The 11,960-nt window shown below is 49.6% G+C and overlaps 1 protein-coding gene across 1 annotated transcript in view; it reads right to left on the reverse strand.

Annotated features, from left to right (window-relative positions):
• Positions 1–4,185: 4,185 nt before the first annotated feature.
• BCAT2 (branched chain amino acid transaminase 2) overlaps positions 4,186–11,960 on the reverse strand; it is a 14,675-nt gene continuing 6,900 nt past the window's right edge. Inside the window, exons 4-11 of the mRNA XM_007463323.1 lie at positions 8,213–8,323; positions 8,016–8,135; positions 7,695–7,858; positions 6,137–6,279; positions 5,882–5,967; positions 5,528–5,668; positions 5,378–5,452; positions 4,186–4,593 (exon numbers count right to left, since the gene is read on the reverse strand). Of these exons, the coding sequence (XP_007463385.1) occupies positions 4,555–4,593; positions 5,378–5,452; positions 5,528–5,668; positions 5,882–5,967; positions 6,137–6,279; positions 7,695–7,858; positions 8,016–8,135; positions 8,213–8,323 (879 nt within the window). The 3' untranslated portion in view covers positions 4,186–4,554. The remainder of the gene's footprint in view (positions 4,594–5,377; positions 5,453–5,527; positions 5,669–5,881; positions 5,968–6,136; positions 6,280–7,694; positions 7,859–8,015; positions 8,136–8,212; positions 8,324–11,960) is intronic.

Genomic DNA, 11,960 nt, shown 5'->3' on the forward strand with positions numbered 1-11,960 from the left:
CTCTCACTGTTGTGGCCTCTCCCGTTGCGGCGCACAGGCTCCGGACGCGCAGGCTCAGCAGCCATGGCTCACGGGCCCAGCCGCTCCGCAGCATGTGGGAACTTCCTGGACCGGGGCACGAACCCGTGTCCCCTGAATCGGCAGGCAGACTCTCAAACACCGCGCCACAGGGAAGCCGTGATCTTCATTTTAGAAATGAGAAAACTGAGGTTCAGAGAGGTGCACTCACTTCCCCAACATCACACAGCTGTTAGGGGATTAAAAAAAAAAAAGTTGATCTTTAATTAGGCAACATATGAGGGTTATCTGAAATGTGAATGTGTGTACCCCAATAATTCTCATCTGCAACCTAAGTGTCTTATTCACATTGAAAAGTGATCAAATGAAGCAATAATGCTAAGTAAGCCTGCTGGAATCTTCCTACGGAATGTCTGTCTCAAACAGAAAAAGCTTGGACTCTTTAAAATGTCTATGAATGCAAAACAAGAAACAAAGTTCTTTTATGTGATAAATTGCAACCATATCAGATTTGTTGCTTATTTTGTTATTTAACCAACACTGACATCGGTTTGCTAAGTGCCAGGCATTGTCCATGGACAGCAGTTCTTAAACTTTTTTGGTCCTGAGACCAAAAATCACTTTACACTCTTAAAAATCACTGAGAATGGGCTTCCCTGGTGGTGCAGTGGTTGAGAGTCCGCCTGCCGATGCAGGGGACACGGGTTCGTGTCCCGGTCCAGGAGGATCCCACATGCCGTGGAGCAGCTGGGCCCCGTGAGCCGTGACCGCTGAGCCTGCGAGTCCGTAACCTGTGTTCCGCAACAGGAGAGGCCACAACAGTGAGAGGCCCGCGTACTGCAAAAAAAATCACTGAGAACATTTAAGAGCTTTAGTTTATGTGGGTTACATCTATCCATATTTATAGAATTAGAAATTATGACAGAAAATTAACAAAATATTCATTCGTTCACTTAAGAATAACAATAGTTAACCTATTGCATGTCAACATATGTCTCTGTTTACTCTCAGGTGCTTCTGCCTCAAGTGACCTTTAAAAAGTAAGTTTAGGGACTTCCCCCGTGGTCCAGTGGTAAAGAATCCGCCTTCCAGTGCAGGGGACGAGGGTTGCATCCCTAGTCGGGGAACTACGATCCCACATGCCACGGGGCAACTCAGTCCGCGCACCGCAACTACTGAGCTCGCATGCCTCAATGAGAGAGCCTGTGTGCTGCAAACTACAGAGCCCAAGTGCTCTGGAGCCCACGCAGTGCAACAAAAGATCCCATGTGCCTCAAAGAAGATACCGCTTGCAGCAACTAAGACCCAACGCAGCTAAAAAAAAAAGTAAGTTTATACTGTATAGCACAGATAACTGTATTCAATATCCTATGAGAAACCATAATGGAAAAGAATATTTTACAAAAAGAATATATATACGTATAACTGAATCACTTTGCTGTATAGCAGTAATTAACACAACATTGTAAATCAACTATACTACAATAAATATATATATATAAATAGAAAGAAAAAGTGAGTTTACCTCTCTGAGCCTGTTTCCTCAGGAGGGCCTCTGCCTTTTTTATCTCAAAACAATGGCTATGTCAATAAAAAAAATGTTGCCTGCCATATCAGTACATAAACGATGCTGCAGCCATCAAGCTGTTACATTACTGCCGCCCTAATGGTGAGCCCTGAGGGAACTCAAGATAGAAACAGGATGCCAGCCATCAAGCAGTCAACTGCTGCCGACACCCCAAGCCCCACCCCCCGACGGTGCACCCAGAGGAGACTCAGGATAAGAAAGCACAGGATACTGGCCCCAGATAGCTGAGGTGCATATCAAAGGAATTATTTCAATGAGCCCAGACTCTTGCATCTTCCCATACATAGAAAAGTGTGGGAGTTCCCTGGTGGCCTCATGGTTAGGATTCTGGGCTTTTACTGCTGTGGGCCAGGTTCAATCCCTGGTTGGACATCTGAGATCCTGCAAGCCAGCGTGGCTGGGCAAAACAAAAACAAAAACAAGGCACTAAATTCCTTGAGGTATCTGGTTTTCTTTCTTTCTTTTTTTTTTTTAAGATTTTTTTGTTGTGGACCATTTTTAAAGTCTTTATTGAACTTGTTACAATATTGCTTCAGCTTTATGTTTTGGGTTTTTGGCCACAAGGCATGTGGGGTCTTAGCTCCCTGACCAGGGATCGAAGCCTGCATTGGAAGGCAAAGTTGTTACCGAGTCCAAGCTCACTCTGCTCCAGCACGACAGGCCAATAACTCGGAGACAGAGGTGTTGAGGCAAAGAATAACGACTTTATTCAGAAAGCTGGCAGACTGAGAAGATGGCAGACTAGTGTCTCAAAATAACCATCTTATTGGGGTCTGAATGCCAGTTTCTTTTATAGAACAGAGACGGGGAGGAGGTAAGGAAGTCAAGTAAAAAGACCATTCATTTGGCCTGGCTCGGCCAGCATGGGGAGGGGATGTATTAATTTCTTTCCTGCAGCCATTCACAGGTGGACAGGGTCAGGTTGTCTCCCTGTTAGCTGAACAAAGGCACTTTAGTCTAACATTCAGGCAAAGGGGCAGGGTTCCCTGAGGCAGGCCATTATGTATGATTATAATAACAAAAGCAACAGAAAGCAAAGGTCAAACAGATCCAACAGTGGAGTCAAAATTGACTCTTCCCTGTTACAAAGTCTTAACCACTGGACTACCAGGGAAGTCCCTGATTTTCTTTAACTAACAGTAATCTTTTGACGTTCTGACTACCTGGTCTTCGTTGCAAAAACTCCTATATATCCTGGCTCCCCCCACCTCCTTGCCTCTTCAGAGCAGTATCTTAGAGCTATCTAAAATGCTGTGTCTCTGGCTTAAGTCCCCTGTTTTGTCTGCCAAATAAAACATAATTCTCAACTTTCAGTTTGCGTACTTTTTTTCCCAGGCAACAGCTACTTACCCCTTCCTGATCATTCCCTTAGGATTCAAATCTAAGATAAAAATCTGGCCTAGGTCTTCATTTGGGACCAAGTCACTGGCCAGCAACCGAACTGGCTACTAGAATCAGGGATTCTCCCTGGATGCAGTCAGCTCTAGCCATCTGGAGATGCACGGAAGCAAAGAAGCTTTTGACTGCAAGTCACACACACACACACACACACACACACACACACACAACTGCAAATAACAAAAGATAAAGGACCTGACAAAAGTGACTTAAATGGGTTTTTGTCTTGGCTCTTTTTTTTTTAAACAAAACAATCCAGAAATCAGACATTTTCCAGTTGGAGGAGCTGGGTCTTTCAGTGTGCAGGCCTTGGCATTCTTGGCCAAGAAATGGCTGCAGCAGCTCCAAGCATCACACTTGCAGGTAATCTCAGACAAAGCAGGTAGAGAAGAAAAGAAGAGGTAGGTCTTTTGGAGTGTTTTATCGAGGGAAGACAGCTTTCCCAGAGGCCTCCAGGCAAATTTCCCCCTGTGTCCCCTTGGCCTGTGGCCTTCCCTTGAGCAACAATTGACAAAAGGGAATGAGGGGGTGTGGCACTGGTTGGCTGCTGCCCCTAAAATCAGAATTCTAGTCCCAAAGTTGATGGCTGCTGGACAGGCCACAGATGGAGTCTGCCCAATAGCCCCACAGGGTCTCCCTCCAACAAACTGGATCAGAGGTCAGGTGGCAGACGCCAGTTTACACACCAAGCAGATAACAGAGGCAGGTTTGAAGCCAGATCTGCAACCAGTTATACCTGGTCCTGCAGGGGCAGCTCTGGGTGTAGAAAGACCCCTTCTGGGTCAAACTGGAGGCCAAGAGAAGGGTCCAGGCAGGAGACAAGCTCTGAGCTGAAGCCAAGAAGAAGAGACAGACAGGGCAGAGTCTGGGGAAGGAGGACAGGGCTGGGGACTCATGGGCTTTGGGGGAAGGGGTACAGAGCTGAGGGGTCTGGCCTAGTGACTGGAATATACCCGGGGGCTGTCCCCAAGATGTGGCAGCGGGGGAGGCACGGCTTAGTGGGGGAAGATGCTAAGCTCAACTTGTGAGGAAGCAGAAAAATCTCTCCAGTCAGAGAAACCGCCAGGACACAGGGGGCTTGGATTTCTGGGCCCTTGAAAATGAAATGGGCTGAACGCGGGGATTTCTGGTTAAGACCCTAGAGTCCCTGAGTTGCATCATTGGAGATGACACCTAATGGCTTGTTCTTTGGCATTTTATTTCAAAATTGCAGCTAGGAAAAAAATCAACAGCAGCACCGGTTGATCCGGCCTGAAAATAGAGATGCAGAGTCTGAGTCAAGGTGTATCCTTGACCCCACAACACAGAGCAGCGGGGAGTCCAGGTCCCCAAGGCCTGAGTGGCGGGGCTAGGGGCCAAGACACTTGGGTCGGGCCCTTATGGCTTTGGGAGTGTAACGTGGGTGCACCGGAAACCCTGGCGTCCCGGCCCGCCGTCTTTTATTTCATATTGCACTTCAGGTGAATCACTGGTATGGAGGCTTAGGTCCAACAGGGACTGGATGCTACAGGTCGGTGGATCCGTGGAGTGGTCCGGCACAGCCCGCAGCATCACACAGGTAGCATCCACTCGTGGGCTTTTGTTCCATACTGCGGGATAACACAGGCGGAGGTGAGGAGAAGCCACACTACAACTCCCAGCAGGCCCTGCGGCGTCCCAAGCTGAGTGCCGGCGAAGTTGCGCCCCAGGACCTCATGGGAAGTGTATTCCACTTCCCAGTAGCCCACCAAAAATCACAGGGAGGGACAAAAATCACAGGGAGGGGGAGTCGTGGCAAGGATGGCGCAGAGGCTCACGGGAGATGTAGTTCTGCAAAGAGGAGCTCTTGTAAGACCCTGAAGGCTCTGGGAAAAAGTCGTTTTCAGCTGAGACAAGAGGTAGTTCCAGGTCCGGATGCACGGGAGTTTACAGACGCTCACACGAGTGCCAGGAAAGGCAAGATACCTCGGTCCAGGCGAATGAAGGTAACTCCAGAGGCTTATGAGAGGAAACATTCCTAGGCCACAGAGGGGGCCATGGTCCAGAGGCTTGTAGGAGCAAGATTTCTCAGGCCAGAGGAATAGCCCAGGGCTCCTGGGGATCCTTGGGGATCGGACCTCAGTGGCCAGAGGCTGGCTTAAGGTCCCAGAAGCTCATGGGATGGGGATTTCTCAAGCCAGAGCTCCAGAGGTGCACAGAAAAGGATCATTTAGCCCCAAGAAGTGTGCTAGGCCGCAGAGGCTCAAGGAAAGCAGACTCAATCCCGGGCCCAGAGGCTGATGGGAGGACTGTGGGGGAGGGGGAGGGGAGCCTCAGTCCAGAGGCTCACGGGATGTGAATTTCTCTGCGGAACGGAACAAGCATCCAGCCCATTTCCCAGCAAGTGTACCTCACCTGGATCGCCTTCAGCTCCTTGTGGAAGCGAAGGATAAGCTCAGGCCCATTTTCCATGGTGGGAATGTGGAGGTGCTGGGGAAGAAAGGGCCGTGAGGAGGTGCCCCTCCCCCTTCTTCTCTCTCATGGCCAAGGGCAGCCCTTCCTCACCTTGCCTTGGTACAGGATTCGGTGCACAGGGCAGACCTGGCAAGCGGTCCCTGAACCGAAGACTTCTCGAACCCGGCCGTCCTCCAGCGCCTGCAGGAACTCCTTCATGGTGATCTTACGCTCTGCCACCCGGAACTCACCCTGTGAGGCAAGACACAGATACATCTGAGCCCGGTGGTGGGCTGCCCTGCTGCAGAGCCCTGTCGCTCCCTCTGTAAGGACAGCGCCTGGGAGGCGGAGGAGGGAAGACGTGCCATTGTGCCCCAGCCCACCCCGACCGCCCCTCCCATACTCTGGCCCCCCAACCTAGCAGTACCCCAGCACTCCGGCCACCCAAAGACACCGTGCCCTCACCCAGGTCCGAGCCAGGTCCAGCAGACTCTGTCGAACTACTCCAGGCAGGATGACACCGTCCAGTGGGGGGGTCACCAGTTCCAGCGCTGGGTCAGGTGTACGAGATGGGGGCGTTACCTGACACCCTCAGGCACACCCTCCCATCCTCTTAGGGGCCACCCCACGCACCCCTAACCCCTGAGACCTGCAATCCACTAAGCATTCTGCTCCCACCCACTTCTGCCAGGGCTTGGCTTGGGTCATGGGTGGGCTCACCCCCATCCTCGTGGGTCCAGAAGATAAAGATGTTCATGGTGCCCACCTCAGTGAGCTGGTGGTCAGGCCCGTACAGCCACAGGACCTGTTCACACCCCTTCTTTAGGGCCTCCTGCTGCACAAACACGGTGGGCCCGTAATTCCTGGTGGACAGCAACACAGTGGACCAGGGTAAGGCACTCCCATCATCCCCCAGCGTGGCCCGACATGGGGACCCGACCAGGGCTGACCCTGCTCCTCCCCCACTCACAGCCCTTCCATGGCTCCCTAGTGGCCCCAGGACAGAATCCCTGGCCAGTAGCCTGGGGTCAAGGATCTCAATCACCCCTCCTCCATCTCTCCTCTCTCCAGATCACAAATGCACCACTGTTTCCTCTGCGGATCACCCTCCTCACCCAGTTCCTCAACTGACCAAATCCTCCAATGTCCCTCAAAACCACCTGTGATGTCATCTCCTCTGAGAGGCGTTACTGAACCTCCAGGATGGGTTTCAGGCCTTCTCTGGGCTCTCCCAGTAAATTGGGCCACCTCTATGTTTTCCCAGATCGCCCTGTTTTAACACTCACTGTCTCTCACCCAGAGCGGACCTCACCCCTTCCCTGTTCACAAGCCTCCCATGGCTCCCCACTGCCTCTGGGACAAGATCCCAGCCCTTCAGTCCCAGGGCTGGGCCTGGCCCGGGACTCCGTGTTAAGCCTTTTGCAAAAAACGAGACTCATTTTTCCTTCCCTGACTCTGCCCCTCCTCCCTGCCCCTACACATGTGTCCCGAGGATTAGAAATTGTTTACCATTTTTGTATCCAGGAAACCATCTCCTCTCTACCCATCAGACCTCCTCTATAAAGACTTTCACAATGTCCCGGTCACCTCCACCAGAGCACATGCTGCCCCAGATACTGGGGCTCCCACCAGCCTGGGAGCCCCTGGAGGGCAGGGCCCTGATCTGATTCATCTGTGTCCCCCAGCTTCACCCAGCATAAGGCCTGGCCCTCAGGAGACCTCACAAGATGTATTTTGAAAGGACCCAAATGAACTCCCAGCTGGGGCCACACTTGCTGTCCCAACACACCCTTACCCCGCCCTCTGCCTTATCCCCGTCCTAACCCTCCTTGCCCTGCTGAGCCAAGGACCCTGGAAAGACAGATGTACACAGAAAGTCCACACACAGGGTGATGGGCGCTGGAGCCCCAGGGAACTATGGGAGCTGGCGGAGCCTGGGTTTTCAGGGGAGGCTACCTGGAGGAGAGACCAGTGAGCTAAGTGTAAATTTCATTTCTGGAGGCTTCCCTGAGGGCGAGTCCGAGTTTCTCCACTTACCTCCACCCAACCCCTTCCAGTCTCTGGGCTGATTTGTCCACAGCACTTAGCACACACCCTGGTACCCGCCCCTCCATCCCCGCGCACCACGGTGCCAATGACAGTACATCCCAACATGCAAGCGCAGCTGTCCCCAACCAAGTGAAACAGGACGAGAAAGCCACTGGACATCCAAAGACACACCTTGTGTCTCTGACACCTAGTGCACCAGACCGCGGGCGGGGGGCGAGGGACTACTTACCCCCCCAGCTTGTAGTCACCGACCCCACCCACCCAGGCCCGGATGAATGATGGGTCGGCCAGGAGAGAGACAGGACTCAAAGCATCTCCAGGGAAGTATGCGCCCACCGGACAGAGAATGACGAACAGGAGGGCTCGCGTGGGGTTGCCGACACCTAGTGAGGGCTGGGATGGGCAGAAGCAGGCATCAGGGATCCAGGAGTCCAGGCCCCCGGCCGCTCCCCTGACCCATGTCTGGGTCCCCACCCCTCCCCTTCAGGAATGCACCCCTCCCCCCAAGCGTGGCTCCCCACCCCACCCCCAGCCCTGGGAGCCAGCCCACCTCGTTCCCAATTAACACAGGCCGCACATAGAGGCTGGTGCCAGAGCTGTCGGGAACCCAGTCCTTGTCAACTTCCACCAGCCGGCGGATGCACTGGAGCAACTCGACCTTGTCAAAACTCTGGGCGGGATGAAGATGTGTCATGGGGCCCTCGCGACCCTGGACCCAGCCCGCCGCTCCCCCTCCCACCCGCTCACCGGCAGGCAGAGGCGCAGGGCCGAACGCAGCATCCGGTCCATGTTTAGCCAAGGTCGGAAGAGGCGCACGCACTGGTCCCTGCCTTTGAACGCCTTCATGCCTTCAAAGAGCTGCAGGGACAGGCAGGCGGGCGATCAGGGCTCGGGGACCAGCTCAGCCAGCCAGGGACAGAGGCCGATACACAGGGATACAGACACAGAAAAAGGCAGAGAGTGGGGGAAGAGACTAACCTAGTAGCACAGAGAGGGGGAGAAAAAGAGAAAAGAACCAGAAAGGCCAAGAGAGGAGAGAGCAAAGGGCAGAGGCCAGAGAAAACAGAACAGAGAGACCCAGAGCAGGGAGAATGCTTTGCTTAAACCCTTCCTGTGTTATTAGGACTATTTCTTTTTTTTTTTCTTTTTATTAGGACTATTTCTCAGGAATGAGGATGATGTGGAAGTTACTTTCTTTTTAAAATTAATTTTTTATTAATATTATTATTATTATTATTTTTTGGTCACGCACCACAGGGCTTGTGGGAATCTTAGTTCCCCCACCAGGGATTGAACCCAGGCTTTCAACAGTGATACCACGGAGTCTTTTTTTTTTTTCTTAATATTTATTTGGCTGCAGTGGGTCTTAGTTGTGGCACACAGGATATTTGTTGCAGCGTGTGGGATCTTTAGTTGCGGCATGCGGGATCTAGTTCCCTGACCAGGGATCGGACCTGTGCCCCCTGCACTGGAAGCTGGGAGTCTTAACCACTGGACCACCTGGGAAATCCCAGAAGTTACATTTTTAAAGAGGCTTTGTGGGGATTCAACATCACTAATTAATAGAGAAATGCAAATCAAAACAACAACAAGGTACCACCTCACACGGGTCAGAATGGCCATCATTAAAAAGTCTACAAATAACCAGTGCCAGAGAGGGCCTGGAGAAAAGGGAACCCTCCTACACTGTTGGTGGGAATGTAAATTGGTGCAGCCACTATGGAAAACAGTATGGAAGTTCCTCAAAAAACTAAAAATAGAGTTACCATATCATCCAGCTATCCAGACAAAACTCTAATTTGAAAAGATACATGCACCCCTATGTCCATAGCAGCACTGTTTACAACAGCCAAGACATGGAAGTAACCTAAATGTCCATCAACAAATGAATGGATAAAGAAGAGGTGGTATATATATATATATATATATATATATATATATATACACAATAGAATACTACTCAGCCATTAAAAAAATGAAATAATGCCAGTTGCAGCAAGATGGATGGACCTAGTGATCATCATACTAAGTAAGCCAGACAAAGACAAGAATCATATGATATCACTTACATGTGGAATCTAAAAAATGATACCAATGAACTTATTTACAAATATATATATATATATATATATATATATATATATATATAGTGGAATATTACTCAGCCATAAAAAAGAATGAAATAATGCCATTTGCAGCAACATGGATAGACCTCTAGATATTACCATACTAAGTTAAGCCAGAAAGAGAAAGACAAATACCATATGGTATAATTTACATGTGGAATCTAAAATATGACACAAATGAACTTATCTACAAAACAGAAACAGACTCACAGGTATAGAGAACAGACTTGTGATTGCCAGGGGGAGGGGGAGTGGGGGAGGGATGGATTGGGAGTTTGAGATTAGCAGATGCAAATATTATATATAAGAATGGATAGGGCTTCCCTGGTGGCGCAGTGGTTGAGAGTCTGCCTGTCGATGCAGGGGACACGGGTTTGTGCCCCGGTCTGGGAATATCCCACATGCCGCGGAGCGGCTGCGCCCGTGAGCCATGGCCGCTGAGCCTGCGCGTCTGGAGCCTGTGCTCCGCAACGGGAGAGGCCACAGCAGTGAGAGGCCCGTGTACCGCGAAAAAAAAGAATGAATAAACAACAAGGTCCTACTGTATAGCACAGGGAACCATATTCAATATGCTGTAGTAAACCATAATGGAAAAAATATGGAAAAAAAAATATATACATATATACATTAATATATAACCGAATCACTTTGCTGTACAGAAGAAACTAACACAGCATTGTAAATCAGCTACACTTCAATAAAATTTTAAAAAATACCATGTCCAGGAATTCCCTGGTGGTCCAGTGGTTAGGACTCCACGTTCTCACTGCCGAGGCCCTGGGTTCAATCCCTGGTTGGGGAACTAAAATCCTACAAGCCACGTGGTGCAGCCAAACACCAACAACAAACACCAACAACAGCCAGGATTTGCTTCCAAATCATACAGAAAGGGTAAAGTGTTAGCAAACTCCAGATGAAAGAAGATTGTGACCAACCAGTGCTAACTGATGAAGCAGGGGTTTGGGGGCATGGCGGAATTATTATTATACCTTTATGTTTTGAAATTTCTCATAATAAAAACTTTTTAAAAGAATAATTTTAAAAAGTTGGTCCCCACCCCCGCACTATTGTTCTCAGGAGAAAGCCCAAAACCTCCCCTTGGCCTTCCAGGCCCCAGGAGGTCTGGCCTTTCTTATCCCCAGCCCCCTATACTCAACGACTACCACTGCCTGCTGGGCCTCTGTTGCTGCCACCATGAATGTAGCCTCACTCCCAGACAGGTCAGGGCACCCTGATTCCTCCCCCATGGTTTCATTTTGCTTCTTTCCTGTCTGTTTCACTAGAGACCCGAAGTGCCACGGACAGTGTCGCTAGAGAACCACCACCCCCAACCTCACTATGCCCAGGGCAGTGCTTGGCTCACAGCAGGCTTCTGTTGACTGAATGAATAGACGAATGAATGAAGAATGCAAAATAAACGAGAATAGTCGGAATATTTTGGAAAAAATTTTAAAATAAGGGCAAGAGGTAGGAGGGGGAAGTAACCTCATCAGATATTCAAACAGCTTGTACACCTACAACACTTACAACAGAGTGACACTGATATATGAATTGACAGATTGAACAACGGAAGAGACCAGAAAGTGCATTATAGTGTAACTGAATCACTTTGCTGTACACCGGAAACCAACACAACATTGTAAACCAACTATATTTCAATAAAAATTTTAAAAACATGATTAATTCAGTTAAATGGTGCTGAACAACCAAACATTCATCTCTGGAAAAAACAAAAATTAAGTTGGATCCCTATCTCATACTTCACATCAGGAAAAACTCCAGGTGGATTAAAGGTTTAAATGGAAAAAAAAAATTTTAAACCATAAAAGCAACAGAAGAAAACAAAAGATGACCGTTTCATATTTTGAATTGGGGATGGTGTTCTAAGTAAGACAAATCACAGAAACCAAAAAGAAAAGATTGATACATTTCACTACATAAAAATAAAACAAACTGGGCAGAGGCTTTCAACACATATCACAAATGGTTTAGCTAATATACAAAGTACTCCTACAAATAAACAAATATTGAAACCCACCCTGATAGAAAAATCAGCCAAGAAAATGGACAGTTCACAGAAAGGAACTAAAAATGGCTCTTATGCTTGTGAAAAGATGGTCAACTTCATAATTAGGGGAAAAATGCAAGTTAAAATTACTTTGAGGTGGGCTTCCCTGGTGGCGCAGTGGTTGAGAATCTGCCTGCTAATGCAGGGTACACGGGTTCAAGCCCTGGTCTGGGAGGACCCCACATGCCGCGGAGCAACTGGGCCCGTGAGCCACAACTACTGAGCCTGCGCGTCTGGAGCCTGTGCTCCGCAACGAGAGAGGCCGCGATAGTGAGAGGCCCACGCAGCGCGATGAAGAGCG

Source organism: Lipotes vexillifer, unplaced genomic scaffold (genome assembly GCF_000442215.2).
Source record: "Lipotes vexillifer unplaced genomic scaffold, Lipotes_vexillifer_v1.1 scaffold802, whole genome shotgun sequence".
NCBI classification, from domain to species: Eukaryota; Metazoa; Chordata; class Mammalia; order Artiodactyla; family Lipotidae; genus Lipotes; species Lipotes vexillifer.